Below are 23,414 nucleotides of genomic sequence, written 5' to 3'. Positions count from 1 at the left end.
TATTGTGTGCGATTTTCTGCAAATACATCGATAGTTTTTGCCTATCGCGCATCTCTAAGCAACATCGCAGTGCAGAAAAAAGTGAAGCGTAATTGCATGTCATTTCAACGATTGCAAAAAGGCGTGTAGAAAATTAAAATAATGGCCGATGCTAATAATTTAAACAACTTGTCGAATGCCGAACTGCGTTTTCAAATGTTGGCACAGGAATGGCCGAATATATACACCACCCAGGCACCGGCCGCACATCATTGGTAAGCTCTACAAAAGCTATAAGACATGTCGGTAAACCTTGCGGCCACCTGAGATTAGCAAAAATTATTTCTCGCAGAAAATGGCGGCATTATGCGCAATGGATCTGTCGAAGGCACCAAATTCGCGCAACCTGCAGCCCTGTCACACTTGATTTATGGGTAAGTAGAAAAACAATTTTTTACCCAATTTTTCTAATTAACTCTACCTTCAGCTGGTTTCGCCTTCCTGCATTATGCTTGGCCTATAAAGCAGTATATATTACAATAATTGAAGTTTACACATACTACCGGAGTGATAGCCAGAGACAAGCGCTGTAAGGTAAACCTTAAACTTGTAAAGAAAATAAATTCTTAATTGATTTATTCAATAGGCGCACACATTGGATTTCAACTCCTCTTTGTTCCAGTCAGTCGTGCTTCACATAGTAGCCCTGCTCACTGGTGCTCATATTGATGGTCCCGATCGCAATGAATTTGCACCTGCTTTAGCCGCTTAGCTACTCAAAACAGCTGAAGAAGGATTCAAGCATCCTACTCCACCGCCTCTCATCTGCATAGGGCGCTCCGTGCATGGATTACCTCGAAGTCGAGCGTAGAATAGTATGTGCCGATATGTCGCTGCGGACTATATGGATCGGTGGACCCAGCACCATCATTGGCGACATTGCCGCTCACGTTCATAGCTTTGGATGCACATGGAACATCGGAACAAGGACGTAAGTCAGCTTGGCAACAATTTGCACGTACAATTTAATAGCTATTGCCAACCGTTACTATATTATATTTTATGGTATACTTTTAGGCAGCCCAATTTAAGCACTGGAACAATATGCAACATAAAATCATTGCATACTTTTGTGGTGTGCGGAAAAGCATAGCCGTATATTTTCGATGAATACTTTAGGGCATATTTATTAATTGTCAAATTGAAATTAATTTCATTATCCATAAGCAGGATCTATGTGAGCTTCCATTATTATGTATTAAACTGTTCTTTGTAACGAGAAACCAATAAATAAAAATCGAACGGCTTTTGGCCATTATTTGTGCAACCGCAGGTTTTTGGGACACAAAATCATTGCATACTTCTGTGCGGGATATTTCAATTGCAGGGCACACGCAAACCAAAACCTTCATAGCTCAAAAACCACCAGGACGATTTGGATGTCCTTTGCACGGTTGATAGCCTTTGTCCATACAAATCGTTTGGCATAGGACTTGTCGGGATACGCAAGAACCCGACCGAGTTATACGCTATTTTTCTTAATAAATAAGTATCCTTTTTCTCAGCTGTTTGAAGGACTTTCGTCCTTTTTGTTGTATGACTTCAATTCGGAGGACAGAGACTTCCTTTTGGCCAAAAATCAGCCTGATAGTCCTCATGGTTGTCGATATATACTCATTTTTCTTAAAAGGACATTCTATTTTTTGTCATAACTCGGCCAAATCCTTAAGGACATCGGAAGGATATACCTCTCTAAACTCGTAAGGAGCAGATCTATCGATTGGCATCCTAGGATTTCCAGGATTCGACCAAAAAATTTTTCTCAATATCAGTAAGGGGGTTAGTCAGAAAATCGAAAAATTCAGGACTAACTTTGCCATTTGAAGGACTATCGGGATGTCCTTTGGCCAGTAGATAGTCCTTGTCCTACCATTTACGAATATACAACTCGAAGGACGATAGTCCTTCAAACAGCTGAGAAAAAAGGACTTTTTTGTAAACATAAAATAGGCTATAACTCGGTTATATCCTTACATATCCTGTCGAGTCCTGTGTCAAAAAAATTGTATTGACCAGGGCTACCAACTGGCCAAAGCGCATTTAGATCGTCCTTGTAGTTTCGGAGATATTAAGGATTTTGTGAAATTTAGCCATTTCCTTGCCGCCCGCGAGTGAAAATTGACCAAGTCCCGGATTCTTAGATGACCCCCCAATTTTTTGATGCAGATCGATGCGCTTGGTCCTCACGACCCTAACGCACCATGTCCCATGAATATCCGCAAGGATATGGCCGAGATATAAGCATTTTAAGATCAGTTTATATAGGCTCGGCAAAAAAAACATTGCATACCTAAAAGGGGCGCCTAACATTTTTGCAGCCCGATTGAAATTTGGCATTCGAAGATTTTGTCCACCGTCTGGTCATTTCTGTTCGCCTGGTATTTCAGCAGAATTTAAGAAATGTCGCATGTCAATCGGCTATGCATGCCCCTTTTGGGTATGCAATGCTTTTTATATTAAACTGATTTTAAAATGCTTATATCTCGGCCATATCCTTGCGGATATTCATGGGACATGGTGCGTTAGGGTCGTGAGGACCAAGCGCATCGATCTGCATCAAAAAATGGGGGGGTCATCTAAGAATCCGGGACTTGGTCAATTTTCACTCGCGGGCGGCAAGGAAATGGCTAAATTTCACAAAATCCTTAATATCTCCGAAACTACAAGGACGATCTAAATGCGCTTTGGCCAGTTGGTAGCCCTGGTCAATACAATTTTTTTGACACAGGACTCGACAGGATATGTAAGGATATAACCGAGTTATAGCCTATTTTATGTTTACAAAAAAGTCCTTTTTTCTCAGCTGTTTGAAGGACTATCGTCCTTCGAGTTGTATATTCGTAAATGGTAGGACAAGGACTATCTACTGGCCAAAGGACATCCCGATAGTCCTTCAAATGGCAAAGTTAGTCCTGAATTTTTCGATTTTCTGACTAACCCCCTTACTGATATTGAGAAAAATTTTTTGGTCGAATCCTGGAAATCCTTGGATGCCAATCGATAGATCTGCTCCTTACGAGTTTAGAGAGGTATATCCTTCCGATGTCCTTAAGGATTTGGCCGAGTTATGACAAAAAATAGAATGTCCTTTTAAGAAAAATGAGTATATATCGACAACCATGAGGACTATCAGGCTGATTTTTGGCCAAAAGGAAGTCTCTGTCCTCCGAATTGAAGTCATACAACAAAAAGGACGAAAGTCCTTCAAACAGCTGAGAAAAAGGATACTTATTTATTAAGAAAAATAGCGTATAACTCGGTCGGGTTCTTGCGTATCCTGACAAGTCCTATGCCAAACGATTTGTATGGATAAAGGCTATCAACCGTGCAAAGGACATCCAAATCGTCCTTGTGGTTTTTGAGCTATGAAGGTTTTGGTTTGGGTGTGCCCTCCAATTGAAATATCCCGCACAAAAGTATGCAATGATTTTGTGTCCCAAAAACCTGCGGTTACACAAATAACGGCCAAAAGCCGTTCGATTTTTATTTATTATTGGTTTCTCGTTACAAAGAACAGTTTTATACATAATAATGGAAGCTCACATAGATCCTGCTTATGGATAATGAGATTAATTTCAACTTGACAATTAATAAATATGCCCTAAAGTATTCAACAAAAATATACGGCTATGCTTTTCCGCACACCACAAAAGTATGCAATGATTTTATGCTGCATATTGTTCCAGTGCTTAAATTGGGCTGCCTAAAAGTATACCATAAAATATATTATATAAATGGTTGGCAATAGCTATTAAATTGTACGTACAAATTGTTGCCAAGCTGATTTACGTCCTTGTTAAAATGTTCCATGTGCGTCCAAAGCTATGAACGTGAGCGGCAATGTCGCAAATGATGGTGCTGGGTCCACCGATCCATATAGTCCGCAGCGACATATCGGCACATATTATCCTACGTTCGACTTCGAGGTAATCCATGCACGGAGCGCCCTATGCAATTGATAAGCGGTGGAGTAGGATGCTTGAATACACCTTGAACTGGTTGTTTATTAGCTAAGCACCTGCAGTAGCTGCAAAAATGTGTGCCTATTAAATGAAGCAATTAATAAGATATTTTCATTAACAGTTTAAGCTATAGCTTACACCGTTTTTCTCACGTACAACTTAGGTAGGTTGCGCCAAACAAAATTATTATAATATATACAGATTTATGGCCCAAGAAAAATGGATAAAGGCGAAATAAGCTGAAGGTAGAGTTAATTAGAGAAATTCGGAAAAAAAGTGTTTTGTGCTTACCCATAAACCACGTGTGAGAGGGCTGCAGCGTGCGTGTATTTGGTGCCTTCGACAGTTCCATTGCGCATAATGCCTACCTTTTCTGCGGCAATGTTATATCGTGCGTTTTTAAGTGCGAGAAATAATTTGTTTTAATATAATTTGTTTTTTGCGATTTAATATGTCGATTTTAATAGAAGTACTGTGAAGTATACAACATTGAGAGTTACTCAACACTGACAACAGAGTGTGCTGCCAGATCTGTGTAGTCAATGTAATGAAATTTGTTTCAAATTTTAAAAGAATTAATAAATGCTGCGCAAAACTATAAATTACTATAAAATATAAATAAACTTATTTGAAGGAATAATTCTACTTTTTGTAGCAAAACCAAGCAAACAGTGGATCCATTTTTTACGAATTCGTCGAATTCATCGATAGTTCTTATCGCACATCGCTAAGCAACATCGCACCGCGCAAAAAGTGACGCGCAACAACTTTCAATTTCAACGATTGGTAAAAAGCGTGTGGAAAACTGAAACAATGGCCGACGCTGATAATTTAGACAACTTGTCCAACGCCGAGCTGCGTGCACAGATGCTGGCACAGGGATTACCGAATATACCAGTCACAGACAGCAGTCGCAAAGTTTTAGTAAAACGTTTGCGTGCCTCACTTGGCGGCAACGCCACTTTGCCGGCAGCCACTGCCAGCCCTAAGAAGACCAGCACACGCCGCGATACTTTGCAGCCAGCTGCTGCTGTCGCACAGGTAGATAAACTAGATGGCATCCAGGCCGCAACCAAGACTCGCCGCACCATTGCCTATACGCCCAACGACACCAAAGAGGCCGAACGTCGCCGCCAGCCGGTGAACAAGCCGGAAACTGTGCCGGAGGCGGTTGCAGCAGCCAAACCAGTTGAAGCTGTAGCAACCAAGGCCGCGCCCATACAGTCACGTCGCATCTCCAACTCGGAGCGCCGTGAACAGATACCCGAGCGGGTGATTCGAAAGCCCGAAACCATTGCAGAGGAGCCAACAGTGCCGAAGAAGCGTAACAATGAGAACACATTGATGGTCAATTCATTGATAATACTGGAGTCGGATGAGGAGGAGGACGAGCAGCTGGCCCAGGCTGCTCGCAATGCTGAGGATCAGTACACACACAACAAACAGGCCGCCCAGCAGCTCAAGCTGAGTGCCACCACAATAAATACTCATGATTATGTACCCAAGTCGCTGTATCCTAACCTGCAGCCCACGCAGGAGCAGCAACGTCCCAGACAGATCTATGAGCAGGCACCCAGTACCAGCCAGCCGCGCACTACCCTGGGCAGCAGCAGCATCAGCAGCAGCCTTGATTACCGTGTTTCAACTGGACGTTACAGCAGCTACGTGAGTCCGCCCGCTCAAAGCTATATAACTGGAGCCTCAAGAGCTGCTGCTGCTGTTGCTACCGCTGCTCCGCTCGGTGCCTCCGGCTTTCAACGCTCGGCACCGCGCACCTTCAGCAATGAATTCAGCGATGATACCGCTGAGGAGGAAGAGGATGCCACGCAGGGCGTTCGTTTCGAGAGCGACTTTGCCCGCAATTTGGCCCGCCTGCGTGCCGAACGTATTGGGGACCGCAGCACCTCCTACAGACGCACCGTGGCTGGCGGCAGCATTACTGGCGGTCGTCGCTCTCTACGCCCGGAGCAAAATTCTTCATCTGCTGCCTTAATGCGCTGGTGGCAGAGCCTGGATCACAAATACAAGGTCACATCGAAGCTGTTCATATTGATTGTTGTGCTGCTGCTGTGTGGCGTCTATCGCTTCTTTTACTAGAGATTGAGATTTCATCTGTGCCATAGCAAACGAAAAAAAAAAATTACTTGAATTTGTCAGCACTTTAAAAAACTTTAGTTCAGTCTCATTGATTTACCATATTTTCTCTGTTAAATAGCCACAAATTGTTTCGATTAATGTATGTGTACTCTATATATATATGTAAATGTGTATGTGCCGATCAGATTTGGCTGCAACATGTTTCAACTACAATCAGTTCATGTAATGCTGTCGGGCACTGTGTGTATGTTTTACATGTACCAATAAAAATAAAACCTAAACACGCTGTAACTTAAATATAAAGATTTGTCAATGTCGTAACTAGCCAAAGGTATGCAATGCATTTGTGTGTGTCCAACCGAGGACCAACCACATGGGGCAGCAGCCGCCGCAGCCGCTAATGATAGAAAAGTATTTGGAATGCGTGTACAACACTTGTCGGCATCGCTGTGACCAAATGCAGGCGCACACTCGCACACACACACACACACACAGCTGCTTGAGCAGATGCCATTGCAGTTGCCGCTGCCGGCACACATTGAAACACGCAAAGAAATCTTTGTTTTCTTTTTTGCGATAAGAATTAATAAGAATTTCGCATAGGCAGCCTAGTTCAGAGGGGGGTGTTTGGTGGCATCTTTGGGGCGGGTAATTTTATTAACTGGAAATCGCACTTGCGCGTAAATTTTCTTAAGGAAATTTTTGCCTTATTTAGCGGCAACCGGATCTCCATGCACATGCAATAAGTTATGAAAATTGCAAACAACTAACGCGGCCAGACGGAGACGTAGACCAACCGCCTGTCGCCGATGATGAATTCCACAAATACACGAGCGACATCCAGTTGGCTGGCTGGCTGGCTGGTTGTCTGGCAGAGCGGCAGATTCCTTGAAAACAAAGCCAATGCCTAAGCAATATATGTATATATACATATATATATATATATATATATCGTGCGGCTAATAAATGCGACGCTAGTTGCTCTTAATGAAATTAACTTCCAGGAATTACCTACATGGCTGCCCCTGCTCCCTGCCCCGCCTGCCGACTGCCGCCTGCTAACCAGAGCTAACCAGCTAAACAATGGCAGCAGCTGCAGCTGCAGTCGGGAACGTCGTCGACGTTTTATGCATTTGCCAGCCATTGGCCATGGAAATTAAATGGAAGCCTGCAAAAAAGGTTTCACGCGATGACTTCACACCATTTGCTCCACGCCAATAATAGAGACGTAGTCGGACGTAGCTGCTGCTCCAACTGCTGCTGCACCCACCAGTAATGCCGCTCAAGTGTGACATTCATGGAAAACAGAGTGGAATATGATTTTATGGCCTGTCGTTGGTCAGAAATGTCAACGGCTGGACCAACGCCTTTTGTCTGCGTCACGTACCATGCAAAACCGAAGCTGGCAAGCGTTGAGAGCGGAGTTGAACTTGAAGATGCTTGGTGGCAGTTTCTCCGGCTCCAGATCTCAGCTCTCGCCGATGACTTCCTCGTTGGGCCAATTAAAGTTGTTGTCGCCGCAGCAGAAATCATTTGTAATGCAACGTTTGGAATAATTCACGCGCAAATTGCTCCACTCGCAAAAATATTGCAACATTCCACAGCAAATTTTACGATTATGCGTTTCGACAGCCAACAACAACAAGAACAACATAGACAACGATGGCGACAAATGCCAGCGCCTGCAACTGCCAACTGGCAACTGGCAACATTCGTAGGCGCACATCAAATCAAATCAAATTGTTTGCAACGCCGGCCATTGCACCCAGTTTGAGGCCAGACGAGAGCAAGCTATGTTGCATGCCCCATGTGGCAATGCGCAGCACTGCGCCTTGAGCCATGTTGTATGTTTAAGTTGGTGCTGCAACCAGCATTCGCCGTGTGGTGTGCTCCAAATCGATAAATCAGCCAGCTAATTGTTCAGCTCGCCAGCGCCGCCAACTCTTGACGAAATGTGAGAATTGAGCCTGCGCAAACGATTTGAACTCTGTCTTTTAAATGCACACCAATCCGCCCCACCACCGCTCCCGAAATGCTGCTTCACACACACTCACACACATCTAAAACTATTTATGTTAGCTAGTTTCAATAATTTACGAACTTACAGCTAAAGTAGAAATTATTTATTTTTAATGTTAAAATTAAGTAGTTGCCAGGAGAAGCATAAAATAATTATAGATTTTTCAAAAACATGTCAAAGCACACGAAAATTATGCACAGAAGCTGATTATACTCAGTGGTCAAAAGGGAAGTGGGGTATATTGTGAATGTCTATTCAAAGCCTAAATAAATGTTGATCTATTTATAACTCGCACAATTTAAAAAGAAAGCTTGTACACATTTTTTAGCTGTTAATAAAGTGTCTATAGGGTATCTTGTCGTCGGGACATCATCACCTAGCAAGTAAATATCAGAAAGTTATCACGCATTTGAATAAAAACTTTTAAGTCTTTCGTAAATTATGGCTTCAAAACACAAATAAATTCGGGATTCACATCAATTCAGATTGGCGTAGAGGTAAAATCAAAATATGCCTTAAATTTGCAAAAACTCACGCAAGTTTCTATGAATACATGCATAACATAGGTATTATATTCAGTTTGTTTGTAAATGCTCAAGGCGTTAGTTCTTTTATTTTGAGAGCGGGTTTTAAATACGGAAACAAAAGCAGCTGCTTGAAGTATTTTTGGCAAATGTTCATAAATTCTATGCTTTAACTAAACCCTATAGAACTGCATTCTATTTAAATAAGACCTGTATAAATATATTAAAATTAGTTACAAGTAATCAACATAATTAATTGTATTGGATGCCATTTCTGTATGCAAAAGGTCAAAGCTTAAGTGGACAAGGCAATAAGACAGAAGACAGAAGAGTTTGAGTTTAAACAATTTAATTCTATAAATAATGACGGGCTGCCTAAAAACAGACACAACTCGACAGTTTTGGCTGCCCACTGCTGCAGGTATTGGCACACACACACACACACACACACACACTTTGGAGTCAAATATTTGAAAATGAGCATGCGAACTGCGCTGACTACTCGTTGTCAACTTGTGGTCCACAGCGACCAATCAGTGTCAACTGGAAGTGTCTCTTTTAGGGGCCTAAGTGATGAGCTAATCAAGTGGCCGCTGGCTGACCCGGCTCGCGGTCCGAGTTCCGTGGTCCGAGCTCCGAGAGCCCCAAATCACATCTTGTGTCTATTTTAATAACATTATTTATGTGCTTGTATTTCGATTTTTTTCTTTTTGTACCTACTCATTTTATAGGAATCAGTGAGACAAGCGCGAGAGACGATTTTGTATACTTATTGTAATTTGAAATTTTTGGTGTTTTAGGTGTCAATCGCATTAGACGGAAATCAGTTTTTGTTTTATTGTACAAATTTATCGCATCGCGGTCTTATTGGGTTTTTTGTTTTGTTTTTGATTTCTATGTATTTCTCTGTATATTTGTTGATTTTTTTTTTGTTTTTCTCCTGCTTGTTGTCTTAGCTCTCAATAATGTGCTTGTTTATGTGTTTCTGTTGCCGTAAATGAGCTTTTGGCTGTCGCCGTGCGTTGATTTTATGTTAAATTAAACATTTTCAGCGACGCTTTTAAATTGCCTACGAGATAATTTGTGAGCCGTGTGTGGTCTGCTCGGCCTCTCTGCCTGTGTGTGTGTGTGTGTGTGTACGTGTGTAAGGGCATCAAATAAATTATAAACTAATTTAAATTAAATCGAATGGCCTGCTTTACTATCGCGCTACAGCAGCGCGTTTGTTGCCTAAGTCTTTTGTTTGGCTTGCACTTTGCCTGCCACACAAAGTCTCGCGACATTTTTCACGCATTATATGGAATTTCAAAATTAATTTTTATGTCTCGCCCAATCGCAATTAGGCAGCAACAGCACACTGCAAACGTGCAACAAATTGCTGATGGGGTCTGCTGCATATGCGGCCGGTCCACATGCAAATGAAATCAAGTCATGCCTATAATCGGATTTGTAGCTCCTCGTATATTAACTTGTCACAATTTCTATGTGTTGAACATAAACACAATTTGCGCTTAATCCGGGCCAGAGAGCGAGTCTGCCGCGGCTGCCACAGCCTGCTGCATGCCGCATGCAGCATCAGCTCAGCCACTGTCACTTGTCGCTATCAATTATGACATTTTGTTGCTGTTTTGTCACTTGTGCCACTGGCTGTGGCACATCGGCAAGGCCGCTGACAGCGTCTGTTTGGGGCACAGCTTTTGATGTGGCTACGCGGTACGCGGTACGCGCTGGGCGCTAAGCGTTGGCCGATTGAATTACTTCAACCGCAATTGCTGCCCATATCAGACCCCGGCAAATCAATCAAAGCCAAGTGCGCTGACAATTGTCGGTTTTACAATTGAAATGAGGCACAGTGCCAGACATCTGTTTGCCGCGCGGCGCAACACATGGCGCATGAGTAATTTGGCCCAGTTTTGCGGTTATCGCAATTATTGCGAATGACGCCCGGCATCAGGAAACGTGTGGCATATGCGCTTATGTGCCGCTTATAAATAACCGCCAGATTAATAACAATAAAGCTGAGTGCGCTTAAACAAATTGCAGCTACTTTTAGAATTATTTATGACAAAATTGCCCAGACCAATATCGATTGCCGACTGTCTCGTTGGCCGGCTGGCGTGGCCCCACTGTGCAGCTGTGCGCCACGCTTGAATCTAGATTGTAAAACCAATGCACATGCACCCACGAGTGGCTTATAGTTTGGCTTATGGCTTATGGCTTATGGATTCGGACACAGATTTGGACAGTTGCGTTTTTTTTTCTCCAGCTCATTTAACGTCCGGCGGCGGGGCTGCTGCGCTTGCCACGGGGGTGTGGCTGTGCCTGGCCGCAAATTAGGCGCGAAAATATGCAGCAAAGTGAGACAAACAAGCGAGCCGCTAAAATGCTCGAAAAAAATGGGAAAATACTAAACGAAAAAAAAAATAAACAACTTGCCGCTGGTCAGCTAATGGTGTTAAAATTTTGTGCCAGCGATTGCATCTATGGCTATACAAATTGCAGCGACTGCACAAAATCGACAACAGCAACAGCACTTGAGCAACATGGCAGTAGCAGCAACAGCAACAACAGCAACAACAGCAGCAACATGAGCAACAGCAACAGCAACAACAGAGGCAACTTCGCAGTTGTTGGCTCGTTTTGTCAACACGGCGAATGCTTAGCCGCGTTTTCCCAGGGGACACTTAACGCGGCTGCTTAACGTCTAAATCTGTCGTCAAGACGCGCTCAAAAGGCTAAAATGTTTGCGTTAACCAGCGACGCAGATGGAGCTGCTGGAGCTGCTCGAGGTGACGCGCGCTGACGGCGAACGAGGATTTGCTGCGGCGGCAGGGAATGCAAGGGGGCATGGCAGGGGGGTATTGCATCGCCCAGACCAAACGCGCCAAGTGGGCAAGAGAGAAGGCTCCACCAGCAGCAACAATTTGTATGCAACTTTATTTTTCGTTGTCGTCGTTCAAGTTGACCAGTTGAGATTTCCTTTTACCCCAGCAGTTGGTTGCTGTTGTTTGGTTTGCTGGCTTGCTGTTGCCTGTTGCCTTGTCTTTGCCTGAAGTGCGTTGAACGAGTTAAAGTCAAAGCTGCAGCAAAATTTATGAACCGTCCCAGTTCGGCCATGGCCATGGACAAATAAGAAGCCCGACAACGGCCAACGAACGCGTGTAAACATTCTCCAAGTACACAAGGCATCGGGCAGCAGGGATCGGGCAACTTGCAACATGCGGCAACGCGAGGGGCAATGCCACGTCTCTAAATGCTGCCACGGAATTTATATGCAACATAATCAGCATAAATGCCGCCATGCGCCATCAAAATGTTGCGACGCAACGCGACGCGTTCTGCTCTGCGGTCAGCGGCAACATTTGCCATCGCTTGGGTGGGTGCCATTGGCAACAGGCAACAGACAACTGGACGAGTGTCTTGTTGGTGTCCTCTCTTTTGGTCGCCTTGGCTAATTTAAGCAATTTGCAAATTGAGAAATTGCAAATAATTTACAATTTAGCCAAGTTATTCGAAATACTCGCAAGTGTTAAGTGCTACACATAAAATGTTGCCCTAATGATGAAAAGTGAATTTCGCCATAAAATTTGGACAGCTAGCTAGTTAACATTTCCTTTATAATATTTGCAATAATAAATAAATATTGAAAAATATATAGATGTGTATTTGAGCGCCTAATATAATGAAGCCCTTTTGTTAGTCCTTATGGGAATTGCCTTTCTACTTGATTCTCAGAATTTTATTAATGTCTAAATGCTTTTTATATTACCTGTTATAGCCCTTTGCCCATTGGAATCTGTCTCTTTCCTTCTCTTTCTTTTTGCTCTGTTTCACTTTTTTATTTGATCTCCTTTGCTATCTTCCTTTCCTCTTAGTTTTCCTGTCCTCGACGTTCTTCCAAGTTCCTTACTCTCTTTCTCATGTTAACTTTCTCTTTATCTCACTGTTTTACTTGCAAACAACATATTTGGAAAGAAGGAGTGAGAGAGAACGACCATCTGTCAATCTGTAAATAATGCCTTTCTATGTGATTCTCATAAATTCAAATAGATCATAGAAACATATTTTTGTATGATTCATATGCAGTTTATTTTCTGTTGTTTTAGAAATATAATAAGACTGACTAGCTCTCCCTTTCTCTCTGCTACATCTCGGATCTCCAACCGGGCCAAATGCTTTCCTTGCTGGGAAACAATAAAACTCTCGAAAACAACAAATAAACTAACAATATGGTAAGAAAATACTGTTAGCAACAAGGTTTGTGAGCGGTGCAAGCAAATTGAAACTCGATAGGGAAAAAGTTGCGCTAACACCACAACAAAAGGCTACAAGAAAGCTCAGTGGTTTGATTTTGCGCTCCACTGCCGCCCACTTTCTTTTCATTTTGTTTGAAGCGGAAATTTAAATAGTCAAATGCAAAATGCGACGACAACTATGCCCCGCAATGCAGCTATGCAGCTACAAAACGCAACTTAAATCACTGAGTTTGCGGTTTGCCCCACGGGCAGTAAGGGTGAAAGGCAGCAGCCAGCAGCCAGCAGCAGGCAGCCAAATGAGACAGCAACGAGTTAATTAAGTTTGCAGTGAAAACTGTCTTAAATTACACACACTGACAGCAGCAGCAGGCAGCAAGCAGCTAAAATCGGAGCCCAACTCAGGGAGTCCAAGAGTGCGGCGTCCGTGCGTTTTCGTAAGGGACTGACATTCTGAGCCGCAATTGTGCCAACTTCTGTGACAGTTGCCCAAAACAAATTGCTGCCATTTAATGCGCCCCAAAAAGCAACAAAAAATAAAGGAAAAAACATTAAAAAACACATAAAGAACGAAACGTAAACAATGTGTGGCAGCTGAGCTGGCGAGACCAGGGGCCCTGAGTCCGCGTCTCCTGGCTATGACAAATTCCTCGAAGTTGTTACCATATAAATTTCTGCATTTTTCGCTTTGCTTTTATTTGAGTAGCCACACACACACATATGCACACATTCACACACACACTGCGACTGTAACTGAGTCATGGCCCAAAACTTATTGATCATCATCATCATCATCATCATCACGAGCATCATTATCACGGTCAGCTGCAACTTTCGGCTGTCTGCGCGGACTGGTAATTAGGCACATTACATGTGCTTGGGCGCTTCAGAAATGTTTGCGATTTTGGCTTACCAGCTCGCTGAGGCGGCTTTTATGTAAATGAGTTTCGTTTTTACTTCGATTTTGTTTTTGGTTTCTTGCAACTGTGTTCTTTATTAAGACAAATGACAGTCACGCCCAGCTCTAAGCGCAAAGTAAACACTTGCCAAATGACCATAATTATGAGTCCCGAGTATGTCGAGACGAGCGGCAGCCGAGTTGAAATTTATGAATATGTGGTACTCGGGTGTACGAATATTTCGGTTGGAACTTCAACACGCGGTTTGAGCTTAGAATAAATTATTAATAATCCACGATAATAACAGACAATTAATTTTTAACGCTGATTTGTGCGAGTTTCATGCCTCGCAAAATACGTAAAAAATAAAAACAGAAAACAACGAAAAAAAAAAAAAAATAAACCTGAATATCAATTTAGCGCATTTAAAGAGCTTGCCAAGCGCTGCTCGGGCAGCGGCTGTGGTGACAGCACCTTGGACTCTTTGGGGTCTTGGTCAACGGCACTGGCTCTTAATGCATGCAATGGTATTGCAGCGCCAACACGTCGTATGTCATTTAGCTCGAGTCCAGTTTCTGAATGAGCGACAACAACAACAACAGCAGCAGCAGAAGCAGCAGCAACTGAAAGGAGGGAAAATATGCAAAGAGCATTCTACATTTTACATTTCACATTTGGGATTTTGGAGTTGGAGTTGGAGTTGGAGTTGGAGTGCCAAGTGCAGTCTTATCGTACTTATTTATGCATATGCTGGCGAGCTGGCTTCACACATGGCCAAAAATAATAATAATAAAATCTCTGCGCCGAAAAGAAAAGATGCAATGCATAAAACAAAAGACTTCGGACACGAACTTGTTTGCGCAGCATGTGTAGGGCATGGGTGCAGTCGGCTCAGCGGCAAAAGTAGCACACGCAAAATGCAAAATACACACACACACACACTAAAGCACACACACACACGTGGAGCAACGCTGGCGATGCATCACCCAGTGCCGAGGCAGGCACGCTTATCAGTAACCTACACTTAAAGTTAATGCATGCCCGGCAGGACCAACCAAGAGTTGCGCAGGCGCAAACAGCGATCGTCGCCGTCGTCATCAGCGTCGTGCGGGCTCCTCTGCCTGTTGTTGTTGTTGTTGTTGTTGTTATTGTTGTTGTTATCAATGCGGCTGAAGCCTTTTAGCAACGCCGACGCAGCAGCAGCAGTTGCCGCGTCTTCAGGTCTTTGCCGTCAAAAGGCAGGCAAAATAAAATCGAAAATGAATGCGACTGCAGATAAGCAGCGAACGCATTTTGAAATGACACACAGACAGTTGACAATCGCGCAAAAAGAAAAAGAGAGCGAGAGCGAGCGGAAAGAAGATAGGCAAAGAGAGAGACAGAGAGATAGGGAGAGAGATACATAGGCTGTAATCAAAATTACTTAAAATTTAATATTGAGCTTTCTTTTTTCCGGCTTAAAGTACGACATATTATAAAATTTTTAACTTGTTAACTTCAAGGTAAATACGCCTGGTAAATGTTCCGTTAGCTTTATCAAAATCGTCAAAATCGGATAAGATTTTACCGAGTTATGGGGATGGGAAATTTCGGATTTAGATGACAAAACCTTTGTATGAATTTCTTGATTAACAATATTTTTACACGACGCAGGACAGCGTTCGAGTGAGCTGTGGAGATCTGATACTGATATACATGTTTTATCCGCCTGATTGACCTTCTTAAGTTTTGTGGAAGTAATATTTGCAAATACTAGCGATATTTATAAAATTCGTATATTCAAAATTTGTATTATCAATCGATTGATGATGGTATTAAAAGAAGCGTAGAGTAGAAAATAGATGAAATTGCAGTATTTATGAGCATTGCTCGGGTCAGCAATAAGGCTGCCGGGCAAAACAGATCTGTTGCAGACAACAACAATTACATTCCAGCTTCATGAGGACGACTTGGTCCAAACTTGAATGCAAATCGATGGGGCAATAAAACTATTAAGCCATTAGTAAGCCAAACACGAGTACAATGCCAAAAACAAACACGTGCAGAGTTGCCAGCAACAGCAACAGCGACAGCAGCAGCAGCAGCAACATTTAAGGCAGGGCAACAGCTACAACAGCAACAAGCAATTAATGCAAATGTGCAGCCGGCAGCCAAATCGAGGCAAAAGGCAAGCAGGCAGGCAGAAGCAAAGCCACATCGACATCGACATCGAGATCGCGTAGCCAGACAGCGAGACATAGCAATGCCAGGCAGTTCAACAGTCTGCTAATGTTGCACTGCCAGCTGCCTGTTGCCCTGGCAACTGGCAACTAGCAAAATTGTCTGCAATACAGCAGCAGCAGCAGCAGGACTGACAATACATGTGCGAGGTGCAAACTAATTGAAATCATTACACTAGTAAAAATGTTAATTCAATTAAAATGCGCGCAACACAGCAACAGCAGCAGCAGGAGCAGCAACAACAACAGCAGCAGCAGCAATTGCAACTGACCCACAAGTGCCTGTTGCTGTTGCAGCATCCTCAGCAACAACAACAACAACAACAACAATATAGACTAAAAGAGATATCATCGCAACATACTGTGACCGCCTCTTTCACAGCACAGCCGCAACAGCAACATCGGCAACATGTTGTTAGGTCAGGCAACATGAGCAACTCTAGACCACTGCCAGGGCAACAGCAGCAGCAGCAACAACCAATGCAGTCTGTGTGCATGCAAATGCTGCTGTGGCATGCCTTACTTGACTATGTGAGTGTCTGTGTGTGTTGTGGGTTTTATTTTGGGGACTGCTGCTGCTGCTGCTGCTGCCGCCAAGGGCGCCAATGTGTTTGAATATGCATTGCATTTCCGGTTCGACAAGTAGCACCATAATAAATGTTCCAACAATCAACTTGCCCAAGTTGAAGTTGGTAAATGCTGCTGCTTGCTGCCAATAAAAGGCAATAAGTTAATTTCACACACAAACACACACACTCACACACAACAGCAACTCTCAACTAGAAACTGCAACTTGCAACTTGCCACTTGGCAGTTGAACAGCGGCTTTCTAAGGCCAACAGTTTTATGGTCGTGTGTGTGTGTGCGTGTTGCCATAAATGAAATGCAAGTCCATAAGCAGGCAACACACTATCGGCCTGGCCAACAACTGTCGTTTGAAGGTGTGAAAATGTTTGCCCATATTAGGGCACACGTTAACACATTCAATATTATTATTATTATTATTAATGTGGATTTGCATTTTAATGGCCCAAAATAAACAGGGCATAAAATAAAATACGAAACCCCAAATCTTGTCAATTTGTTCGTTCAGCAGCCATTGAGCAACGGAAGCTGTGCGGATAAGATACAGAGAGGCTGAGAAACAGACAGATGGAGCAGGAGGGGGATGAGAGTTGCAAGTGGTAGCCACAGGAAGCTGCCGCCACATATACATATTCCATCAAGAATCACATCGTAAATGCAGCCATTAACGATAAAACAAATTCTACGAGCTGATCAGGCAGCAGCATATAACATACATGCATATAGAAGATGGGCATATCCCCGGGCCCGGGCCATAAAATGACATATAAAAAAACACTTAAAATATTTTCAATGAGCGATTTTAATGGCAGAGCCAAACCTTTTTTGGTGGTCCTCCCATTGGCTGGGAATGTCTCCCCCCCTCTCGTCACTCGTTTCAGCGCGCTAATGCAAATGACGCAAACTGCGCACAAAATACTGGTGTCGATATAACAATAAAACGCCCCATGCAACGCCCTGAATGTTTGGGGCTGCTGCTGCTGCCGCTGCCGCTGATGTAGCTGCAACATTTGGCTGGTAGCTGCGGCTGCTGCTGCGGCTGCGTCTGTGCGGCAAGTCGGATTAAATGAATGCCAGAGCCGCGCGAATGAGCAAAACAAAACAAAACTGCCAAAAAGACAAAAACGCCAGCCAGCCAGCAAAAGAGGAAACTGATCTGACAGATCTGATTGTAAGCATGCAACAAAAATGTGCAACAACAACAACAACAACAACAACGACAGCAGCAGCAGCCGCATCAAAACCCCAAACCAATGCGCCCCATCAAAGGCCGTGCCCAGGCACCGCTGCCACAGCAGCTGCCTCCAGCTCTGTTCCATGCCCCTGCTAACCTCTCAGCCTGCCCAGATTCTTGTGCTCATCCTCTCATCTTTAGGCGCGTCGTGGGCTTGCGCCGCTTAAGCTTGTGCAATTTAGTGATCAATCATAGCGGGAGCAGCGAGCGGCCCGCACAACGCAGAACGCAGAATTCAATTTTAGTGCGAATGGCAGTTTGTTGTTGTTGTTGTTCCTGCTGATGTTGTTGTTGTTGCTGTACAGCAGCGCATCAGGCGTTTGTGAGGCGGCTGCTGCTGGCATTGGCTTCCACATGCGACGAGAAGGTGGAAGCCATAAATCTTGGCAACATGAGAAATGACTTTAGCAGTCGAAATGATGAGCTGCCGCAAAACGCTAAGCAGCTAAAATGCAACAACTATATGCGACTATATAAATATAGTATATAAATAAATACGCATTGTATATCCATAAGCAAATAAACACTGTCTTGACATAAGGATAGATATTGAAAGTTGCGTCTCGTTTGTATAGATATATCGTTAATAAAAATATTACGGTATTAGTCATGTATCTATATCATGTACCTTTCTATATCATATACCAATATCGATGTGAACTGATAAATTTCTTTGTATGGTCTGCTTAAAAGCATTTATTAATCGATTAATCGATCGATACACAAATATAGTAGTATCGATTATTTGTAGAACTATCATGCATGCATCGATAATGAATACTTTTATTTATCATAAAACTACCAAAAATACTAAAAGAGACTAAAAATGCTTGTAATGAGACTTTCACTGTCTTACTGTTTCTTAACTTGTATAAAACATTTCTGAGCCGATTAATCGATCAACCTGAAGCAGATTGATAAAGCTTTTTCGATAAAAGTGGCTAGTGACATTCTCTTTGTATTATAAATTATGAAGGATTTCAGTTTATTGAGTCACCGCTGGATCACAACTCGAACAGATCTTTATACGTAGTCGTATACGTAACACGTAAACGGTTACGTTATGGCCATACGCAACTGGTCAATCGGCGCACAGGTCATTGTAGCTGTACACCCCCCGCTGCGAATTAATCGTTTTTAGTGCCGGGCCAGGCCGCTCACTTGCCGCCCCGGTCTCCCATGGCTGATTAATATTTTTATTTTTTTTTATTTATTTTCATTTTTTTTTCTTTCGCCAAGCTGTTGCCAGTTGCGAGTCTTTGCTGCGGTCTTTGGTGCGCCTTGTCTTGTTAGCATATCTCGCCTCGCATGCACTTTTTGCATATTTCGTTTGTTTGTTATCGCTGGTTCTTGTTGTTGTTGCTAGCTGTTGTTGTTGTTGCTGGTTTGTGTTGTTGTTGTTTCTGGCTGCTGCCTGCCTGCTGTGTGAGTGTATTATTGGCGCAAAAGTCCAAGTTCAAAGCCATATTTGACTTGGGAAAAATCAATAAAACGATCGCTTGCTGCGGCACATGCGTGTGAGCTGCACTCTATATACATGTTTGTATCAGTGTGTGTGTGTGTGTGTGTGTGCCTTTCGCATAATGAAATTATTGCACAGTGATTGAAATCTATTTATGCTAATTTACGTGTGCATTCGCACAGCAACAGGGCAACAACAGGCCGCCATCTGCCACACGTTGTTGCAACGCTAACAGAATTGTTCCTGCAACATTTCCGCATTTTGCTGCAGCTGCACGCGGCGCTGGTCAACCGGCATTTTCGCGTATTGGACGACGCCCACCCCAAAAGCGTATCAAAAACGCAAAAAGCCAAAAAAAAAAAACAACTTGGGACTTGATCTTGATTAGAAGTGTTTGGGTCGTTGCGGGGCACAAGCTGTTGACAATTTTCAATTAAAATTACTTGAGCTGAGCTGAGTATGTGTCTATGTGTGTGTGTGTGTGTGTGTGTGTTAATCCGCCCACGCAATGTTGTGGCAACGCCTTAGCCCCACAACATGACTGACAATTCCAATTCGGCTTTAACTTCTTTTGCCCACTTCGCGCGCTGGCACGCTCCCCTCCCCCTCCCAACACGACTCCAACCCTTGGATTGTGAATAGATTCAATATTTTTTAAGCTCCCAAATCGAGTTGGTTGATACCCTAAAAATTGTCATGTCGGACTTATGTAAAGTTCGTATGCTCTTGACATTTATTTGCCCGGCTTTCAACATTTGACGTTTAATTATAAATGGGCCGTAGAGGCTGTCCCTCTCTATCTGAGTGTGTGTGTGTGTGTGTCTCCATTGTGCCTTAATTTTTGATCTCTGACTCTGTGAAGTGCGTCATAAAATCCGCGCACTTCTAACTGCCGCTTGGGCCGCCTGTGCCACAAGGCGCCCATATCGAACAGCGATTTCATATTTTGTTGTTGGGATTACCTTATCCAATTAGTGCCGGCACCAGACGACGACGACGACGACGTCGACGGCAGCAGCCAGCCAAATCCCCACAACAATCGACGACACATAAAATGCTAAAATAACTATACAAGAGTTTGCTGAATGGCCCAGAGGGGCGGATTAGGGGGTATTACGAGAGTAGACGTGCCTGTGGGGGGCGGGGGGAGACTAGCAAAGCAACACCCAGGCAACGGGAATACTTACGGCTAGAGGAAATCAGAATCTTCAAGCCGTGTGCGTATTGGAGCCTGCAGCCAAGTGCAGTTAAGTTCTGATACCCGCTCAATAAGTAAACAGAGTATATTCGTTTTGTGTAATGTCCGCCTTGCTAAGCATCTATTGAAGATAGACACTTGAAATGGGCTAGGCCCATGTGGCAAATCGGACATATTACTAAATTTAAAGGGAAGACTACTTATGAGAACCTCCACTCTTTTCTCTTCTCCTTTCCTTTCTCCTTTCACTCCTTTGAACTCAGTATTTATTTCTAGCCTGGATTAGCTATACAGTTTAGAAAATATGCATGGTTTTGTTCAGGTTTCGGTTCAGATATTCTTTCTACAACTAATTTTGTGTAAGGATCGGTTTGCAGTCTTGCAAAACCTGTCTGATACTCTGTTTTCAAGCTATTTTTGGTCTGTGAATGAGCATTAGGCAGTCGGTTGCACCCGACTGCAAATTTCTTAGTTGCTTTTTGTTTGTTTTGTCGCATTGCGTCTAGAAACAGGTTCCCAAACATTTTCGCCTTGTGTGCTCGTCGTATTTGTGATATATTTTATTGTCTTTTGATGTGTTTTAAAATCCCACAGCAAGGAATCGATAAAATTTATCGATGCTGTCTGCCTAGTCGCCTAGAGACAACACACACACACACACTGGGAAACTGGTTGCCCGAGCAGAGCCTAGCGGGGACTAGAGTCCACAGACGCTGAGATAGTGGCCAGTGAGGCGGCTGTGGCGGGCATGGCGACAATTTTAAGTGCGAAATTAAAAGTAAAACAAGCGATTAACATAAATTTTAAGCAAAGCGCAGTTAATGTTCGCCTCGCTGCACGCTTCTGTCTGCTGTCTGCTGTCGGCCGTCGGCTGTCTGTTGGCTCGGCCGGAGCCAAACTCCTGCCATGTTTTGGTATAATTTGCATGGACCATTGCCAAGGATGAGGATGAGATGAGGCACGCAGCTGGAACTGAAACTGGCGGAAATTGTTGCCTTGTTGCCAGATTAAGACATTGTCGCACCGCTTTCTGCGTGGACTTTTAATGAAAACTAATGCAATTTATTGATTATTGTTATTTAATAATGCCCGTAGCCGTTATCTCCCAGGCCGGTTTCTACTTGGCCAACTGACAACACAATTAACGCATCTAAATTAACTGCCAAGTCGGACTGACTTGTTCTTGTTCTTGACTTGAGCCCAATTTCGGCTGCAGTGCATCCAACTGGCACTTGTTCGGCTCACCGGAAGCCACCATCACTGACCCAAATACAGTTGAGTGTCAGTTGTAATCTTATTTTTATTTTCATTTATTTTGTTCTTGTTTTTGTTTTTCTGTTCTGCCCAGCGGTGCGAACACACTATGTGGTCGCTGGCAGTGATCGCAAATTGCATTATTTATGTTGGATTTGATCAGCTTTCATGTCCAGCTACATGCGGCAAGCTCTGACGCATCTTCTTGTCCAGCCAGGCCCAAAACTTAACAATTTGGCATCATGACAAGCGCGCTTTTGGACCGATGATGCACGCTTGTCAGCCGCCTGACAGACCCAGACCCAGTCCCAGTCCCAGTCCCTGTCCGGAGAGAAATGAGAAAGGACTGCGGCTGGATTCTCAAGCGACTGTAGCTGTTCCTGGTTAGCGTTTAACTGGCACTGGACACTGCGACACCAGCTGGTTAGCTGGTTAGCGTTCAGTATATTTTTATTTTCTGCGCCCGGCCTGTTTGTTTTAGCGCCTGTTGTGACAGCCGGCTGCCACGTTTTTGGCACTTGAAACGGGGCCCAATGCCGTTTGCACAGTTTGCTGGGGGGGATGGGCTGCCAACCCAACTCAACACTGAGATAAAGCGAACACTCATTACGCACTGGTCATGATCACAAGTTGTTAATAACACATAATACGAGTGCTTAAATCGTTCGCCCTCTCTAGCAGCAACCGAAATACTCTTCGCATTTGATTAGCCATAAAATCAAGCCAAAGTATATACTGAAATCAGTTTTAACATTGGATCGTACTTTACTTTTTAGTTAATATTTCAACACCTGTTCAAAATTTGACACAAAAGACTCTGATCAGGGCAGTGTATATTTAAGTACTTGCAACTTTTAACAGTTGTTGCTACAAACTAGCATCTTGTTAAAAGCTCGTGCGCGTCAACAGTTGTTGATTCTCTTGTTTAAGTAGCTGCAACCAATCTAGGGTGTGTCTCGTGTTCTGCCACGTGACACGTAAGTGCATGACTATAAAGAATGCAATCTAACTAGACTTTAAACTAAAATAAAGTAGCCAAAACATAACCCCATTTCACGTTTGGTGTCATACTTAGAAGGCAATTATATTGAGTATAACTTCCTAAATACACTTTTTAGATTTTTAACTGTCATACTTAGCAAAAACTTTTTAAATGGTTGCACCTTTAGATTGAACCCACAGCTCAAAAAATAATGTCAAGGAATTACGTTATGAGTAAAAAGAAAGAACATAAACAAAATTGTGCTCAATTATTTCGTGCTTCGTGTTTCAGTTGATTTTAAGTAAAGAGACATGCGTCCATCTCTAGTTGCAAGTGCATTGCACTGCCAAAGGATGCTATACAATGGGGCCACAACAAACAACAAACAACAACAACAGCAAACAGCTACAACAACAAGAACAACAACTGTGAACTGCAAACAACAAACTGTCGACAGTTCCATTACACAGACCAAACTTGGCTTGCCAGTGCGTAGCGGTAGGAACAGTAAATGTTGTAGTTAAGGCCCAGTTAGCTGTGATGTTGTCGTTGACAGAAGCGACGAGACTTGAGGTGATGCGTTCTTGATGGGCCCGGCCAGTTTCTCACAGGCCCGAGGAGCCAAAGAGCCAAAGCAGCCGGGCTGATATTCATTGGAGAATTGGCCGTCTAATTATGTGTGCAAC

At 43.4% G+C, this 23,414-nt stretch overlaps 2 protein-coding genes and 1 long non-coding RNA gene across 10 annotated transcripts; 2 read left to right on the top strand and 1 right to left on the bottom strand.

The window, feature by feature from the left end:
* Nucleotides 1-50: 50 nt before the first annotated feature.
* On the top strand, nucleotides 51-1,306 carry LOC26531344 (uncharacterized). 4 transcript variants are annotated; one of them, XM_015174829.3, is made up of 5 exons: nucleotides 51-254; nucleotides 313-413; nucleotides 467-568; nucleotides 626-970; nucleotides 1,057-1,306. In XM_015174829.3, the coding sequence occupies exons 1-4, from the start codon at nucleotides 210-212 to the stop codon at nucleotides 678-680; spliced, it is 303 nt and encodes a 100-aa protein (XP_015030315.1). In that variant the 5' UTR covers nucleotides 51-209; the 3' UTR covers nucleotides 681-970; nucleotides 1,057-1,306. The 4 variants fall into 4 exon arrangements, with proteins under 4 accessions (XP_015030315.1, XP_070066355.1, XP_015030316.1 ...); XM_070210254.1 differs by having other exon boundaries at nucleotides 54-254; nucleotides 332-413; nucleotides 467-573; XM_015174830.3 differs by having other exon boundaries at nucleotides 55-254; nucleotides 332-413.
* A 2,183-nt stretch (nucleotides 1,307-3,489) lies between these two features.
* On the bottom strand, nucleotides 3,490-4,505 carry LOC26531277 (uncharacterized). 5 transcript variants are annotated; one of them, XR_001450328.3, is made up of 4 exons: nucleotides 4,293-4,505; nucleotides 4,158-4,240; nucleotides 3,806-4,082; nucleotides 3,490-3,742 (listed from the first exon to the last, which is right to left on the bottom strand). It is a non-coding gene; the product is annotated as an uncharacterized lncRNA (long non-coding RNA). The 5 variants fall into 5 exon arrangements; XR_004303948.2 differs by having other exon boundaries at nucleotides 3,806-4,066; XR_001450329.3 differs by having other exon boundaries at nucleotides 4,140-4,240; nucleotides 4,293-4,504.
* Nucleotides 4,506-4,708: 203 nt separating this feature from the next.
* On the top strand, nucleotides 4,709-6,401 carry Ote (Otefin). The gene has a single exon (XM_002050969.4). It carries the CDS (start codon nucleotides 4,815-4,817, stop codon nucleotides 6,096-6,098), a length of 1,284 nt encoding a protein of 427 aa, XP_002051005.1. The 5' UTR covers nucleotides 4,709-4,814; the 3' UTR covers nucleotides 6,099-6,401.
* Nucleotides 6,402-23,414: the final 17,013 nt, after the last annotated feature.

The sequence above is a fragment of the Drosophila virilis genome, chromosome 5 (assembly GCF_030788295.1).
Source record: "Drosophila virilis strain 15010-1051.87 chromosome 5, Dvir_AGI_RSII-ME, whole genome shotgun sequence".
In the NCBI taxonomy this organism is placed as follows: domain Eukaryota; kingdom Metazoa; phylum Arthropoda; class Insecta; order Diptera; family Drosophilidae; genus Drosophila; species Drosophila virilis.
The sequence above is the reverse complement of the archived record's forward strand: the minus strand, read 5'-3'. Positions and strand labels throughout refer to the sequence as shown.